The sequence below is a fragment of the Pelodiscus sinensis genome, chromosome 14 (assembly GCF_052426305.1).
Source record: "Pelodiscus sinensis isolate ZL-2025 chromosome 14, ASM5242630v1, whole genome shotgun sequence".
In the NCBI taxonomy this organism is placed as follows: domain Eukaryota; kingdom Metazoa; phylum Chordata; order Testudines; family Trionychidae; genus Pelodiscus; species Pelodiscus sinensis.
In genome coordinates, this window is record NC_143065.1 from 41,922,795 (window position 1) to 41,939,398 (window position 16,604).

Here is a 16,604-nt window from a genome sequence, read left to right on the forward strand (position 1 = left end):
GACTACAGGAAGCCCGAGACAGAGTTACTCTGCCCCCAGCTTCCTGGAATCAGCCACTGATCACTTTCAACAGTGGCTGAATCTGGAGCCTGGGACAGAACAGCTGGGGCGCTGCCAGGTAGGTCCCCCCAGGACCAACCCGGCAGCACCCCAGCTGCACTACCCCAGGCGTCCACAACAAAAGCCTGGTCTGCTGGGTGGGGAGGGGACGCATTAGCTGCCCCCCCCCCACCAGACCAGGGACACCCGGAGCAAAGCCGCGGAGGCAGCAGGGTCCCACGCCTCCGAGGCTTTGCTCTGGGTGTCCTTGGTCTGCTCGGGGTGTCCCTGGTCTGCTGGGAGGGGTCCCCAGCAGACCAGGGACACCCCGAGCAAAGCCGCAGAGGTGGCAGGGTCCCGCGCCTCCAAGGCTTTGCTCGGGGTGTCCCTGGTCTGCTGGGGACCCCCGCAGCAGACCAGGGACACCCGGAGCAGCTTTTCTCGCCCCGGAGGATGCGGTGGCGGGACCACTGCGCATCTGGGTGGTCCCGCCGCCCGCAAGTTCTGGGGCGAGAAAAGCCTCGTTCGTAAGTGCGGATCCGACATAAGTCGGATCCGCGTAACTCGGGGACTGCCTGTAATTTGTCCACATTTGTTATCCTTACAACTAATGTCTTTTATTAGGACCAAAATTGTAACATATCTGGGACTTAGGTTGTTGTTCAGCTATGCATAGCTTATCATAGTGGCACAATTCTTTTTCCTGCTCCTTTAGATTTAAAGAACAAATTGGATGGATTTAATGCATCAGTACACAAAAACGCTGCAGAGGTATGTGTATTTTCAACCATTCTTGTTTCATTCACTGTTTCTGCAATAGTTTGGAAATCTCCTATTGTCCTTATTCAGTAGGAACAGCATGAGATTTATTGTTTCAAAGGCATATGAAGCCACTGGGCACTTAGCTGAAAGTCAAGTGCCATTTGTACTTTTTCAGAATCTCCCTCAGTGTTTTATATATTAGCATTTTCACTAGAGTTTTACTTAGTTTTTAGTCCTGATTGCTGCATTCCAAGAGAAGTAGCCGTGATCTTATCCAGCAGACAAAACCAACCCCGATGGATGGGAGTGGATTAATTCCACAAAGATCTGCTTCTTTCTTTCTTTCTCTCTCTCTTTACCTATAGGTTGGAGATCTGATTTCTTCCACACACAATCACCTTTCATCATCTTAATATTCCCCCTCTCGTCTCCTAAACTGGTCACATGCTGCTATTTCATCTTCTTTCATGACATTCCTAATCAGAGTCACTTCAACGAGTAGTTGACTATATGATTAACCGATAAGCCTAGGTTTATCGGTTAATCTTGTTGACTACATGCATATTTCCCCTTCCCCTTTGCTGCCTCTGTATCAGAGCAGCGAAGGGGGGAGCGGGAGCTGGTGCCCATGAGAAGCTGGCTTTAAGCCTGTTCCCCCATCTCCCGCATTCCTGCACTGCTGCCTCTGATAGAGAGGCAGTAGTGTGGAGTGTGAGGGCGTAGGCTGGAGCGGATAATCTGTGGTGCTGCCTGGTCCCCGCCCTCACACTGATAAGGGCTGCCTGCCCTCATGATGATAAGGACCTCAGCCCCTCCACGGACAAGGACTTCTGCCACCCCATGTTGCTGCCTCAGTATGAGAGGCAACAGCGCAGGGCGGCAAGCAGTCGGGGTCTGCAAGGGAAGTTTGTTTTTAAACTGTCTCCCCTTGTGGATTGGGTAAGAGGCAGCAGTGTGGGATATCAGGGGGCTTCCTGGGATTGGGACCCTGAGTGCACTGGCTGCTGGCTCTGCCCCTGACACTATTGAATAGTCATGTAACCACTAAGATTTCATGCAGTTACATGACTATTTAATTACAAAATATCTAACATCCCTGACTCAGATCTCTGTGCCATTTTCATTCTGCCACTTGCTTGACTCTCCAATGGTCTATAGCTTACTGGAGGGTCTGGAAACTGTCACACTTAACTATCTAGCTCTTTACACATGCACACATCACCATGGTATCTTCCTGCCTTGCATAACTTCAAACAATTTTGTAGAGATTTTAATTTTTTTACTAATATTTATCTTTCTCCTTCATAAATAATTAAGGTTTTTGTTCTTTTTGTGGGGAGATTGTCAAATAAGTTTTTTCCATTTTGATCTCAAGTCTGTGATTTAATGTACACCAACAAAATCATAAACTGTAGTCTTGCATTAAATATCATGGGAAAACCATATGCTCAGAAGAAGAATGTTTTTTGTATTTGATGCAATACATCAATGCATTTAAAAACAAAAGAAATCATGTAACTGTCATCTGTGAATTCTATGCAGTGCTAGTCATATTCTTTACTGGTGCTTCTCTAATTCTATACTGAGGTTGTTTATGGCAAAACTTTCTGTCTATACTGGCATAGCAAATTGTAAATCGGAGTAAAAAGAATGGCTTGATGAAAGCATGGTCAATTTTTACTCATTCTAGGCAAGCATTCAGGTCAAGTGCTGCAGTGGCCATAAATTCTTCCTCCTAAAATCAGTTTTCCTTTGTGGACACACAATCTTTAGGAATTAGCTGTTTCTCAAGAGGTTAGGACAATGGCTCCTCACTAGTTAAAGGCTTGGTAAAAATATGTTTCTTAATTAGTGTGAAATGTATTAATTGAACTGCTGATTTGAAAAGAGAAGAAATATTAATTTTTCAGATTAATATTTGGCTATTGGAGAGGATTTGATTTCTGTAGATTTTTAGAACGGTGTGCAAACTGGGGGTATAATGAGGGGCATAATCTGGGGAGGTGTGAAGAAAATGGAATCCTGCAGAATCTGCTCTCATGATATTAGGACACGATAAAAATAGAGTGGATATTGCAGGACAGGACGGGAGTGGGATTAAGAAAAATAGTCCCCTCATCCTGCAAACAACACACATACCCTGACCTGCAGCTGCCACTCCTTGGCAATCCAGTTCTGAGGCAACACCGCTTCCAGCAGTAGCGCAGAAGTAAAGATGGCAAGGGAAGGCAGGATGTGGTAAATTCTGTGAATGGTAAGAATGGTGCTATTGAAAACATTTGCACTCTGCTGCTTTTGAATGTTAAGACAAATATTTGACTTTATTTTGAAGGAGCATTTTCAAGTAAAACTCTCTTTCAGAAAGTCAAATGTGACTCTGCTGCAGTGGACAGTTCAATAAAATCGCTTTTTAGTGAGAGAGGAGACCTGGATTTTGCTGAAGAGCTGTGGTGCAAAATGAGAAGGAGTAAGTGTTTTATCTTTTTTTCACTGCCTTATAACTTTCATACATTTCCTATACCACCTTTTGATATATATTTTAAGAAATTGGTATAAGTTTATCCAAGTTTTAAGAACTGATTAATTCTCCAGGATGGTTATGCCATAAACAGGTCTAAAGCTCATTGTTACTCATTTAATCATAAGATAACATGCTCTATTTACAATATTATTGGAAAACATGGTGACTTGTGGTATGTGCATATTTTCTCTTTTCCAGATTGTTGGTTCTTTTTAGCAATAAATAATGTTTATTATTGACAGCTATTTATCTATAAAATAAGACTTTACTGGTGCTTATGGACTATATTTAAGTAAGTAGTTCTTTAGAAAATGTTATAGGTGCTAAACATTGCAAATAATATTTGCAGTCTTGGGGTCCTATTAATTTGACTCATTACTGCTTTTTGTTTACAAAGTGAGTTTTGGTGCACAAATGCATTTTTTATTTTTACATGTAGTGCTGACTTGGAAGTCATGATCATTCTTTTCTGGTGTGAATATTGACATATTAATCAATGCCTTTGCAACATCAAGAGCAAATGACTAAAATATACTCTATACATATGTATTCTATACCCTGCTCAGGTATATTAGTACTTGATGGGTTTTGCTGGTGCAGAATGCAGACCCTTGTCTCCTAAGTAGGACAAGCAGTTAAGAGCATATATTCATTTCTGTGGAGCATGAAGCATTGTTATCTATTTACTTTAAGTTTGAATTGTTTTCTGTTTACTTAAGTTTGTAATAAACACCTTGAATTGTAGTCTATAGAGCCTGACATGGTCTAGGAATTAGGTAACTGAGAAATCACTTCCCTTTCCCCGAGTCCTGATGCTTATCGGTTTCTGTTAATGGTTAAACTTTGCTAGGGTCCTGAGAGACAGATTGACAGTCGGGACCCCTGGAGAGGGGCTGGCAGTTGGACCTCATACACACTGGGATTTTGCAGGCAGCAGAGCCTGTGGCATGGGGCAGGCAGATGGAACCCAGGGAATGGGATCCTGAGTGTGGAGGCACCCCTCCAGGATTCTTCACTCATTACCCTTACATCTTTGGGTAAAACATTTAACCATGTAACCAATAGAATTTTGATTGGTTACACAGTTACTGTTTTTATGCTTTTTTTGACATCCCTAATTAATAGTAGTTATAAACTGCCGAGTAGCTTTCGCTGTTGCTCTTGGAGCTGAATTCTAGGATAGGCAGTATCAGTAAAAGACCATTCTCTGGAACCTACTCTCACAGGCCTCTTGCCAGAACCAGAGTTTATAAAACTACATGATGTAGTGCAAGACCTCTTGGTTTAGTTGCACACACAAACTGGTCTTTGGACTTTTGTGTACAATAAGCTTGTGGGGTTTTCTTGTTTTCTTATAATTTGTGTATTCAACTTTTTTATCTATATGATAAAGACAGACATGTTTTTGTAGCCATTACAAGTTAAATATTAGAATAACTCTTTTATCAAGGTGTCTCTTCTTATCAAGACTTGGTAAAGTGTTTCACACTGGTCATCAGATCTCTAGAAAATGGTGAGATACAGCCATGGGTATGTATATGTAACCTGAATATGTTTTGAGGATAAAAATATCAGCTTTGATTTTGTAAATAAATTAGGATAAAATTCTTTTAAATGTTTGTAAATTGCTCTCCATTTTGACAATATTTTAATTCAGTTATTAAATAGTGAACTATTAGTTTATCTTTTTAAATAATGTCTTGTAAATTATACCATTTGTGTTTCATCTATACATTACAAGACAAGAAAGCATCTTTTATTTTTAGATTCATCAAGGGAGTAGCAGTTTACTAAGCAAATTGATTAATCAAACTTATCATGGAGCTATGGAGGCTATTTCCTTGACTGGTATCACCCCAATTCAAATGCTTCTGGAGATTGGGCTGGACAAAATGAAGAAAGATTATGTCAGTTGTTTTATAGGTAAACCTGTTATTTAAAGGCATGACGTGACATTCACTAAAAAACTCTTCTTAATGCAAACAGTCCATTACCTCTGTTTTTGTTTATCTTAACTTCAACACTATTCTGTCATGTTAGTCTTTTTCCTTGTTTCCTGAAAAATCTGTTCTTACCACTAGGGATGTGAATGGTTACCTGGTGATGTTTTTAATGTTTGTGGTTAACCATCGGGGGCGGCTCCAGACTGGAACAGCCCACCATGGACAGGGGTGCTGCTTCAACCCAGCCAGAGAAGCACCACCCATGGTGGGCCCGGAGGTGCTTGTCATGGACAGGGAGCTGCTCCAGCCCAGTCAGAGAAGTCCCCATTTGCAGCTGACTGGGCCCGGCTGGAGCAGAGTGCTGCCAGTTGTGGCACTGCAGCTTGGCCAGAGCAGCTCCTGCCTTTGGTGAGCTTGGGTGGAGATGCATGCTGCCAGTGGGGACACTCAAACCCAGCTAGAACAGCCTCTGCCCATGCTGCACGCAGCCCGGTGCACTGTGGCTAGGGGTACTCCAGCTCTGCTGGCGCAGCCCCTCTGTTCATGGCGGGTCTGGCCTGTCTGGAGCAGCACACTGCAGGCAGGGGCGGTGCTTCACCCTGGCTGGAGGAACCACTTCATGTTTCTCTTTGTACTTAACAGCAGTGAGTACAAACAAGACCTCAGGTGAGGTGACTGTACTCTTCACTTAGGATACGTCTACACTGCTTGGCAATTTCAGGATACCTCTGGTATCCTGAAATAGCTACCCCTTGTTTTCACAAGCCACCCGTTATTTCGAAATATTTTTTCAAAATAATGGGCATGCTATTTCAGCATCCCGGTAACCCTCATTCCACAAGGATTAAGGGATGTCTTGAAATAGCATGACTATGTAGCACTTTAAAGACTAACAAGATGGTTTATTAGATGATGAGCTTTCGTGGGCCAGACCCACTTCCTCAGATCAAATAGTGGAAGAAAATAGTCACAACCATATATCCCAAAGGATACAATTAAAAAAAAGAACACACATGAAAAGGACAAATCAAATTTCAGAACAGAAAGGGGATGCGGGGGGGCAGGGAAGGTAAATGTCTGTGAGCTAATGGTATTAGAGGTGATAATTAGAGAAGCTATCTTTGTAATGGGTAAGATAACTGGGGTCTGGTATCAGCAGAGTGAATATGTGGACAAAGCTGGCAACGGGGTTTGTTGCAAGGGAAGGTACCAGGGTTGGTATTAGTGTGGTATGTCCTGTGGTTGTTGGTACTACCACACTAATAGGTATGTTGACATACCACACTAATACCAACCCTGGTACCTTCCCTTGCAACAAACCCCGTTGCCAGTTTTGTCCACATATTCACTCTGCTGATACCATTATTGGACCTACCCAAGTGAGTTATAAGATCAAGAATACATATTCCTGCGCATCCAGAAATATAATTTATGCTATCATGTGCCGAAAGTGTCCGTCTGCTTTGTACATTGGACAAACGTCTCAGACACTTCGCCAAAGGATCAATGTCCACAAAACAGATGTTAGACAGGATCACAAAGAAAAAACAGTTTCTTGCCATTTCAACCAGAAAGGACACTGTCTTAACGACTTAATTACCTGCATCCTGCTTCAGAAGCCTTTTAAATCTGCACTTGAAAGGGAATCCTTTGAACTGTCATTCATGCTAAAATTCGACGCTCTATGCGTGGGTCTCAACAAAGACCCCAGTTATCTTACCCATTACAAAGATAGCTTCTCCAATTATCACCTCTAATACCATTAGCTCACAGACATTTGCCTTCCCCCCTCCCCGCATCCTTCTTCTGTTCTGAAATTTGATTTGTCCTTTTCATATGTGTTCTTTTTTTTAATTGTATCCTTTGGTATATATGGTTGTGACTATTTTCTTCCACTATTTGATCTGAGGAAGCGGGTCTGGCCCACGAAAGCTCAACATCTAATAAACCATCTTGTTAGTCTTTAAAGTGCTACGTAGTCCTGTATTTTGTTTCAGCTACACCAGACTAACACGGCTACATTCCTATCACTATTGAAATAGCATGTTATTTTGAAATTTGGCACTATGTAGATGCGCCAGATTTCGAAATGGCCTATTTAGAAATTCAGTCGAAATAAGATACACAATATGTGTAGCACACATTGACTATGTAATTTTGAGTTTAGGGTGCTGTGTAGACTCACTCTAAGTGTATTTTGCTTATGCCTGAAACTGCCACTGTGTAGCCTGTATTTTGGTTTCTTAAAAAAATCTTTATTTTGTTTTTCAGATCAGGAACTTGGAACGTTAACTTATCTGGTGAGATATTTTAGTTTCTTATTTTGAAAGCAACATAGAGCTTTGATGCATTCTTTTGTGGATTAATTTTCTTTCCAAATTCATAATGGCTATTTGCAAGACTATGACATGCATTCTGAGTTCTCAGCCTTGAAAAGTGAGCATTTCGAACACTTATTTGAAGCTCTGATGAGGGCAGAAAGGAAGAAATTAGGTCAAAGCTGAGGTACCACCTTCCATGTAATTATCTACAGAGCTACTTCCACTTGAAAAATATGAAAGAGCTATGTCCAATATTTTGTAGGGAGCTGTAAAATCCTGTCTGTTAATTTGGGTATTGTTCTGGGAAAAGAGTGCCTACAGGTTTTGAAACAAAATTTCTACTTCAGTAGTAGAGAAAGTTTACATTAACTGTGAAGGCACATTCTGTGGAAGGATTGAGGTTAGAAATAGGGTTTTATAGTTGTTGCCTTGTGATGACCCTGAAAGTTTTGCTTGTTTATCACTGTGGTATGACTCTGAATTGGTGTTTCATATGTATTTGAAGTGAACACTGTCAACATTGACAGTCCTAGAAATCTACTACAGTAAAACCTGTGTTATCCGGCATGCCCGGGGATTAGGACGTGCCGGTAACCTAAAAATTCTGGTTATCTTGGGGAGGGGGGAGCTGTGCGGGAACCGGGATGTGGTCTGCTAGGGGGGCCAGGAGCTGCAGTGGGGAGAGAAAGGGAGAATGCGGCCTGGTGAGGGGAGGTGGGAGGCGGAGATGGCGGGGGCAGCCTGCTGGCAAGGGGGCGGAAGCCGTGGGGGGGATGGCCTGCTGGGGTGCCAGGAGCTGTGGGGGGAGCCGAGATGCTTGCTGCTTGCTTCTGGCTGCCGTTCGCCCCACCTCCAGGTACGTGCTGCATGCTTGTCTGAGGAGTGGCCCAGCACTTAAAGAGCCAGTTTCCTTTTTGTTTGTTAGTTTGTTTTGCTTTTCCCGGCGTCAGAAATTTGCCGGTTTCTGCAGTTTTCTGGATGCTTAAATTCCGGATAGCACAGGTTTACTGTATTAAAAACACCTTTTCTTCCAAATCATGTTCTTGATCATGGAAATTCTGTCACTAATCCATACAGCTAGCTAATTTTAAGGAAACTAAGTGAAGGCTTAATAGCTGACATGATTGGTAACAGCTGCTTAGTCTCATGGATAGGATATTCTGTTATGGGTCAGGAAATCTAGATTCTCTTCCAAACTGTTCCATTGACTTGCTGTGTGAACATATGCATAGATCACTTAACCTGTATGTGTTTCCCCATCTTTAAAATGGAAATACCCGCCCATCTTTTTTAAAAAGCTTGAATGAAAACCATGAATGCAAAGTGGTAGTGTTCTTGTTAGTATGACACCTCCACATTTCATTTCCAGCTCTCTGGTTCAAATCAGACCAAGGCCCTGATTCAAACTTGCTGAAATAATTGATAAAGTTGCCACCACTTTACAGCTGTTTGACCTATGTAAAAAGAATTGGAAGTGTAGACTAAGGATGTAAGAGTGTAACAGTTTAAATGGTTAACATGGGGTTCTCAAATTTTGTGATACCGCGACCCTCCTCTAAGTTGCTGCAACCCCCTGGGCGGTCGGGACCCACAGTTTGAGAAACATGGGATTAACAGATAAGCGTCAGCTTATTGGTTTCCATTATGGTTACGCTCTTCGCTGCCATGTGCCATCTGCCAGCCCTGCTCCCAGGTAGCCAGCTGCTGCCCTGCACTATTGGCTCTACAACATAAAGCTTATTCTGATGTTGCATAGCTGGCTCCCTGGGAGCGGGGACGGGAATTAGTGTGCGCTGGGAGCCAGTTTATAAGCCGACTCCTGGCACACACCAGCTCCTGGCTGTCAGGCCCGCTCCTGAGGAGCTGGCTGTGCTGCAAGCTCTACAGTATAAGCCTTATACTGCAGAGCGCAAAGTGTAACCACTAGGGTTTTTAATGGGTTTTTTAAAATAATTTTTATATCCTATAGACTGTGACCCATATTGCACTGTAGCCTTTCATTTTATGTAAAGTAAATTGTGTAACATGGTATTACATAAGCATGGATTCAGCCCTGGTGGCTACAATTTCAAGCTTAACAGAGTGAGATTCGCTTCTATTAACTTGCTTCAAATTCAGAGTCTCTAGGAACACACACAGATTGAATGTTGTGACCATGTATACATTCACAAGTGCCAAAATCTAGTCTACATTGTATATTTTATTAAAGCTGCAATTAAAGTTGTAATTATCCAAGCACATAGAAATTCTATACAGACCTATGCACAAGTTACAAATACAGTTATACTCACATCCTTGGCAATAATGTTAGGGTCTGATGGATCTCTCATGGTGTGATCATCAGTGGAGAGGTGGTTCCTGCTGGAGTCTCCCAGAGGGAGCTCAGTTTTCCCATTCTGGGCATCCACTTTTTATGACGTGACTCTGTCTACACCAGTGTTTCTTAAACTTTTTAAGACCGAGGAACACCAGACCATTTTTTTTAATGAGGAACACAAAGGATTTTTTGTTGGGGGGAGGGGAGTTTGTGGGATAACGGGTCAGGGGGAAAGTTATTGAGGGAAAAAAAAGGTCAGGGGAAAGTTTTGTTTGGATTTTTTTCCCCCTCAGTAAAAAGTAGCCTGCCCCTTTAAGTTCAGCTATTTTGAATTCTTGTTCTCCATGGCACACCTCTGACTGCCTCCGTGCTGCGGAGCACAGTTTAAAAAACACTGGTCTACACGTGCTTTCTGTGCATGTCCATAAAAGTGTAAGCCCTCTTTTCTCTTACTGGTCTGTGTACCCTAGAAATTTAAGGGACCCCAATTTTGTATAGGCTGGGTAAGTTTCCTTTATTCTCATTAGAATTGATGAACAACCTGTATCCCTTGATTAAGACAGTGTCTGGGGCAGATGTCTCTTTATGGTATTTTATGATTTAATATTAATCTTCTGGATAATTGTGGGCAATATTATCACTTGGTACCTCTTTTCCCACATTCTTAGGGCATCCGGATATTTCCTGGCACTTACATCATTATTTATTGTCTTCAAGGCCTAAAATAGCTAAGCTAAAGTCTTGCAGGGTTTGACTTACAGGTTTTTGTATTTCAGCTCATCTTACTCATGTCTAGTACATAGTTTGGTATTTAGAGAAACTATCATATACTTTTATACTCCAACAAATTAACTCCAATTGACATACAATGAATATATATGCTATAACAATTATAACCTCACACAATAAATTCATAATGAACCAAAACCATCAACTACAGCACAAACCATCCCAATTAGCATTTTCTTTGGTATTTTTAGCAGAAATCCAAAAATTGCATAGCCGTGGAGGTATAACTACTTTCTCATCTAAGAGAGAGTCTTTCCAGGTGAAGGCAGGGGTGTATTTATAAGTAGGGAAGGGAATGAGATTTTAACACTCAATATGAACACAACACATGCTCTAGGGTTAGTTCAAGGTTGTAGGTTTGCATGCATTGTTACGTATCTTGGCTGCAAGAAAACATTTTGTTTAATTTACAAGTGATTTGCTTAATTAAGCATTCTGGGAGTAGGATTTTTATAAATCAGTACCCTATACCTAGAAGAGAGGATCTTCAGAATGTGTACAAATTGTCTGGTTGGCTTATTAAATTCACCCAACACCAACAGTTTCTCTTTAAAAGCTTTGTTAATTTCTTGTTTTCAAGTCCCTATTTTTCGTCTATAGGACTACTTCATTTCCACAGCAGTAGACCTACAGGAGCAGGTTCATCGTGTTCAAAAACTTCATCATGTGCTGGAAATATTGGTCAGCTGCACAGTCTTTCTTCACTTCAAATATGAGAACCTCTTCCCTTTGATGCAGTAATTATTTAATTTTTATTGTCATCATTTGAATGTCAGTAATAAATGAATTATTTTAAAATAACTAGATACATTCAAAAGTATTTTATAAGCTGTACGTTATTGATATGATTGTGACTGACATGGACTGCTATGAAAGCATTGGATCTTCATGTTCAATTTTTCTGCCCTGATTTACACCTTTATACTTCCCCCACCATCTGAGGGGGTTCAAAAAATCATTAGAACCCTCATTTTTATTTTCTTCTCTTTTTCCTTTGTGAGCTAGCAGATTTCAGTCATTCCTCCATTCTGAAATACATAAAAGAGATATTCATAAGAACATACCTTCAGAGTAACTTCTCGAACAAAAATTTTAGTTTTTTTTTTACATTAGCTTTCTTGTTGCTGCAACTTTTTTCTTGTATGTCTTATGTCAGACACTTCAAGTCATTCTTCCAAACCTTGCAATTTTTTGAGGTTTTCATCCATTTAGCTTTCAAATAGCACAAAATCCCAACCTATTTATTGTCAGTTACACACAGCTTTTATAAGAATTACTGATCTATTGCCATGAAGGCATGAAAATGTAGTGAGTTTTGCATGTATATTGATCTGGGGTTGAATAATTGCATAAACACTTACCAGGAAATAATAAGTAACAGTATTTAACTGCTTTTATCACAGATCCTGCATCAAATATTACAAAGAAAATCCTCTGAATGAGAAGCATGTGTTTCAGCTACCAATCAGACCAGCTATTGTTAAGAAGTTCTATCAAAAGTAAGCCAAATCTCAGCTTTCATAATACAGAAAATCGAATATTGATCAAGTACATAATTATTAGGGGTTTTTTGTTCTGTTTAATTTTTTCCTCAGTGATCATGCACAAAAATGGAGATTGGAAATAAGTAGTGAATACGGTCAGAAAATGGTAAAAACAGTTTGGCAGCTTAGCACTAGACCTCCTGTTGAACATCTGACTTCAAACAACCTAGGTAAGAAACAATTTCTGGTATAAAATATTAAAGTGACACGATCAGCTTGAAGTTTTTAAAAATTAAATAGTGATGGGTTGTTTTGTTCCAGTTTCTCATATAGTACTCTTTTTAAACAGTGTGACATAAATATTTTTAATTCCTTTATTATGCATAAGAATCTCTTTAGCAGAGTAGGAGAAATTGTATGTAGAATAAGTGAAACTGGCTATATGTAAATTGTTGCTGTATATACAAAGTAAACAAATGAGGTGGGAAAAAACCTTTCCATTACAGTATTTATTGGTTGTGTACGTTGTAATGATATGAGATATACATTTTTGAATGTGGTGATTTTTCCCACCCCAACTTGCCTGTTACTTTCAAAATTAATGGAAACCTAGTTCTAAATATAGCTGTCTTTGAACTTTGGTATCCTGCTTCAGTCCAGTATAGAGTAAGTCTATTAACGTGAAGAGCAGGTGTCTAGACTCACCATGTTGGCTGGAGTAACATTTTAAAAAACTCTTTAAAAAGCTAGGGAAGAATTCCAAATATAGGATAGTGTAAATTTGATTTGCCTTTCTTACGGAGGTAGCAAAACAGATCATGGACATTTTCTTATCTTTCAAAATAATTTTGAGAGCCTGTTAATTTCAGTGGATCTTGATGCATATAACATCTTGAAACAGTCACATCAAATTTTTTTGTGAGCTGTAATTTGTAAGAATATCCTGTTACCACATCGTTATTTTGTATTGCAGGAGTACTTTGTGATACAACAGTTAATGGAAACACGGAAGAAAGTATGTATTTTATTACCATGGCTAACTGCAGTCAGGTGCATTTTACATAAAAGACTGCTGTTGTACAGATAGAGACTTAGGAGGTACAGTAAGTGGAAAATGTCGGCTTGTCTGTTTCCCTCCCAGCATATCTAAACATATTTTGTGGTTGGAAGAATGTTATTTGCTAATGTGTGTTTAAAGTAGGAATTTAGATGTACCTCTAATTCAGCAGTACATGTGCAGGTTTTTTTTGGTATATTGTAACAGTCTGTTTTAAAATATATAAAATAATTTCTTTAAAAATTAATTTTGATAGCTTATGAATAGTCTACTTTTTTACATTTTAAATTTAATTTTTATTCTTGTACAATGTAGTTGACCAAGAGCAAACCATATTATGAATCTTTACTGATGTTACATGAATAAGACATATTTGGAGAGCTGCTCTTCCAGTAGCATATACATTTTGTAAAATAACTTCAGTTTTCTTTAAGTCTCTCTACTTTTATTTTGGAGTTGCTCTTCTCATCCAGTCCAAATTCAACGTTCCCTCAAATGCAAAAAAAAAAAAAAAATTTAATCTCTTTTTTCATTCGTACTTTTGAGTTGTTTTCATAAAGAATATTCATATAACCATTAAAACACACTGATTTGATTATTTACAACTAAATATAAACTTTATATTATATTTGGTGGTACTTTTAGCTAGGAGGATGCACATTTGTCTAATAATATAGTATAATATACGTTTGTTCAGTAATTTGAGGCTAAATTTTTTTTCCAAATGTCAGTACTTGCAGTTTGTTGTGCAGAAAAACAACTGCTAGCATTTATTAAAACTGAAAATAATATAGATTGTACCATGTTAAGTTGAACCCCCAAATGATGTAGTTATATTCCCCCCTGATTTTATATGCCAGATAAACAGCCTTTCACTTATTATTTGAAAAGGGCTCTCTGAATCAGTATATGAGATTTTTTATTTATTCAGATTTATTTAAATTATTTTTAATAGATTACATGGGAACAGTCCCTAAAGAGTGATTTTTCTGGATCAGGGGAGGTAAATTCTGGCCGCTCTGCTGACAGACTGTGGGTTCTCCCGGGGTCTGTCAGCATACCCAGATGGGCTCTTCTCCTGGCTCCCCTGGCCCTGATGCCAGGCTCCTGGCTATCGGGCCCCCTGGTCCTAGTGCTGCTGCCACTGAGCTCCACAACCAGCCCCGGACTGCTGGGTGTGGCTGCTACTGCCGAGCTCCCAGCCAGCCCCAGGCTCCCGGGCCGCTGCTGCCAATCTTCGCAGCCAGCCCTAGGCTGTCGTTGATTTTTATTCACCCTTGAGTAGAAGCTTAGAATTCTATCTATTTTTGTGCATAGTTAACTGGAGATCCCCACATGAGTTTGTGTTTTGGAATTTTTGTAAAAGTTGTGAACATAAAGTTTCCTTCATGTCTTGCTTTCGAGGAATGCTTTCAGGCCAAGCAATGGCAGTTGCTAACCATACTCTGGAACTAGTTTAGTTTTGTAAAAGCAGGTGCATCTTGATTAAGCTGTACTTGCAGCAGTATTGAATTTGGTATGGTAGATTAATTTTTATGTCCAAGTCTTTGGATCACATGGATTTTATTTTTTTGTGTGCAACATTTTCTAATAAAGAAAGATGTATCATGAGTAGGGTGCTACCAGATTCATCGCCATGAAAAATGTGTCCTGGACCATGAAATCTAGTCTCCACTAGAAATCTGGCTATTGTCATGGGGTCATGGTACTGTCTCCCTTATTTCTGCGCTGCTGCTGGTGGCAGCACAGCTTTAGAGCTGGGTGGCCAGAGAGTGCACAGCTCTCAAGGAAATACTGCCACCAACAGCAGTGCAAACATTAAGGTCCAAAGGTATGAAAGGGTTTGTCACTTTTGTGGGAGTGGGAGGAAGAGCAGAGCTGGTTGGGTGATGCTTGTGACTCCCCGGGGCACTGTGGTCACTCCCCAAACACACATGGCCAGCCCAAAGCCCCTTTAACTCCTGAGCACTGAGCTAGTAGCAGGGCTGGGAGCTCTCCAGTCAGGGGTACTGAGTGCCTGGGCTACAGCTGCTAATTCTAGCTAGGCAGGGGAGTGATTGGATTTCCTCTTCCCCTACAATGGGCTGCTCCCAGTGCTGGATCAGCCTCACTTCCAGGAACCTCTCCTGACTGCAGGAAGCTCTGCTGCTGCTGGCTGGGAGTCCACCTTTAATGCAGCACCGTCACCAGCAGCAGTTCAGAAGTATTAGTGATAATACTATATCAGGCCATTCTCACTTTTGCGGTACTTCTGGTGGTGAGCTGGACTCCTGGCCAGCAGTTGTTGCTTTCTTTCCACCTACCTTTGATGGCAGCAGCACAGAAGTAAGGGTGGCACACTATGGTATTGCTACACTTATATCTGCACTGCTGCTGGCAGTGGTACAGAAGTAAGGGAGAAATACCATACCATGCCATACTCACTTCTGTGCTACTGTTGGCAGTGGTGCTGCCTTGAGAGCTGGGTTCCAAGTCAGCAGCTGCCACGCTCCAGTGTCCAATTCTGAAAGCACCAGTTAAGAAGAAACAGTGGCAATATTGTGAACCCCCACCCCCCCCACACAATAGCCTTGTGATCTCCCCTCCTACAAGCTCTTTTTGGTCTGGGATCCCCACCTTTCAGCAGTAAAATATCAGTTATAAATATCTGAAACTGAAATTTATGATTTTTAAAATCTTGTAATCATGAAATTGACCAAAATGGACTGAGTTTCGCGGGACCCTAATGATAAGGTAGTTTAGGTGCCTAGATTCCGTACTTCTGGTTCTGGCTCTGACCATTTGTGAACAAGTCAGTTAGCCTATCACATCTTACACCTGCATGCAAAATTTGGGTTAATAATACCTAATTATTCTTGTGTATGGATAAATAGTTAATATTTATGCAATACCATTAAGATTTTGAAGTATGTTATGCTGTAAGTATTCTGTGTTCATATTTCTGTATTAGCACTTTCACGGTAATTTAAAAATACAGTGATGAACAGGTTGAAAACAGAACTTGCCAACAATCTGCCTTTCCTTGAAATATATCCTGGCAAGCTTTGAAACAATTTAATCTCAGCCAACTGTTGTTTTAATGAAGAAAACACATACTGTGCACGATATAAAGGAAGATAAAACTTGCAGTTGAGTTTTGATAGAAAATAATACTGAGATATCTGAATTGTCTTTGTAAAATTGCTAAATTATGTCTTATAGCTGAAATTAACTAATATGTGGAAGCAACAATATGTACACAATAGTAAAGCTGATTTTTTTTAACATTACAATGTTACATAAAGGAAGCATATGCGAAACCTTTAAACAGTGTAAGAATCAGAATGGCATTTTATTGCTTATGCAAAATGAAGTTATTATGTAAACTTGTA

The 16,604-nt window shown here is 40.3% G+C and overlaps 1 protein-coding gene across 4 annotated transcripts in view; it reads left to right on the plus strand.

The window, feature by feature from the left end:
* ZWILCH (zwilch kinetochore protein) overlaps window positions 1-13,771 on the plus strand; it is a 28,392-nt gene extending 14,621 nt beyond the window's left edge. For all 4 annotated transcript variants that reach the window (XM_075896871.2, XM_075896872.2, XM_075896874.2 and 1 more), the window contains exons 10-18: window positions 755-810; window positions 3,163-3,268; window positions 4,773-4,852; window positions 5,089-5,245; window positions 7,537-7,565; window positions 11,293-11,429; window positions 12,096-12,191; window positions 12,288-12,406; window positions 13,150-13,771. In XM_075896871.2, the coding sequence (XP_075752986.1) occupies window positions 755-810; window positions 3,163-3,268; window positions 4,773-4,852; window positions 5,089-5,245; window positions 7,537-7,565; window positions 11,293-11,429; window positions 12,096-12,191; window positions 12,288-12,406; window positions 13,150-13,241 (872 nt within the window). In that variant the 3' untranslated portion in view covers window positions 13,242-13,771. The remainder of the gene's footprint in view (window positions 1-754; window positions 811-3,162; window positions 3,269-4,772; window positions 4,853-5,088; window positions 5,246-7,536; window positions 7,566-11,292; window positions 11,430-12,095; window positions 12,192-12,287; window positions 12,407-13,149) is intronic.
* The last annotated feature ends 2,833 nt before the right edge of the window (window positions 13,772-16,604 follow it).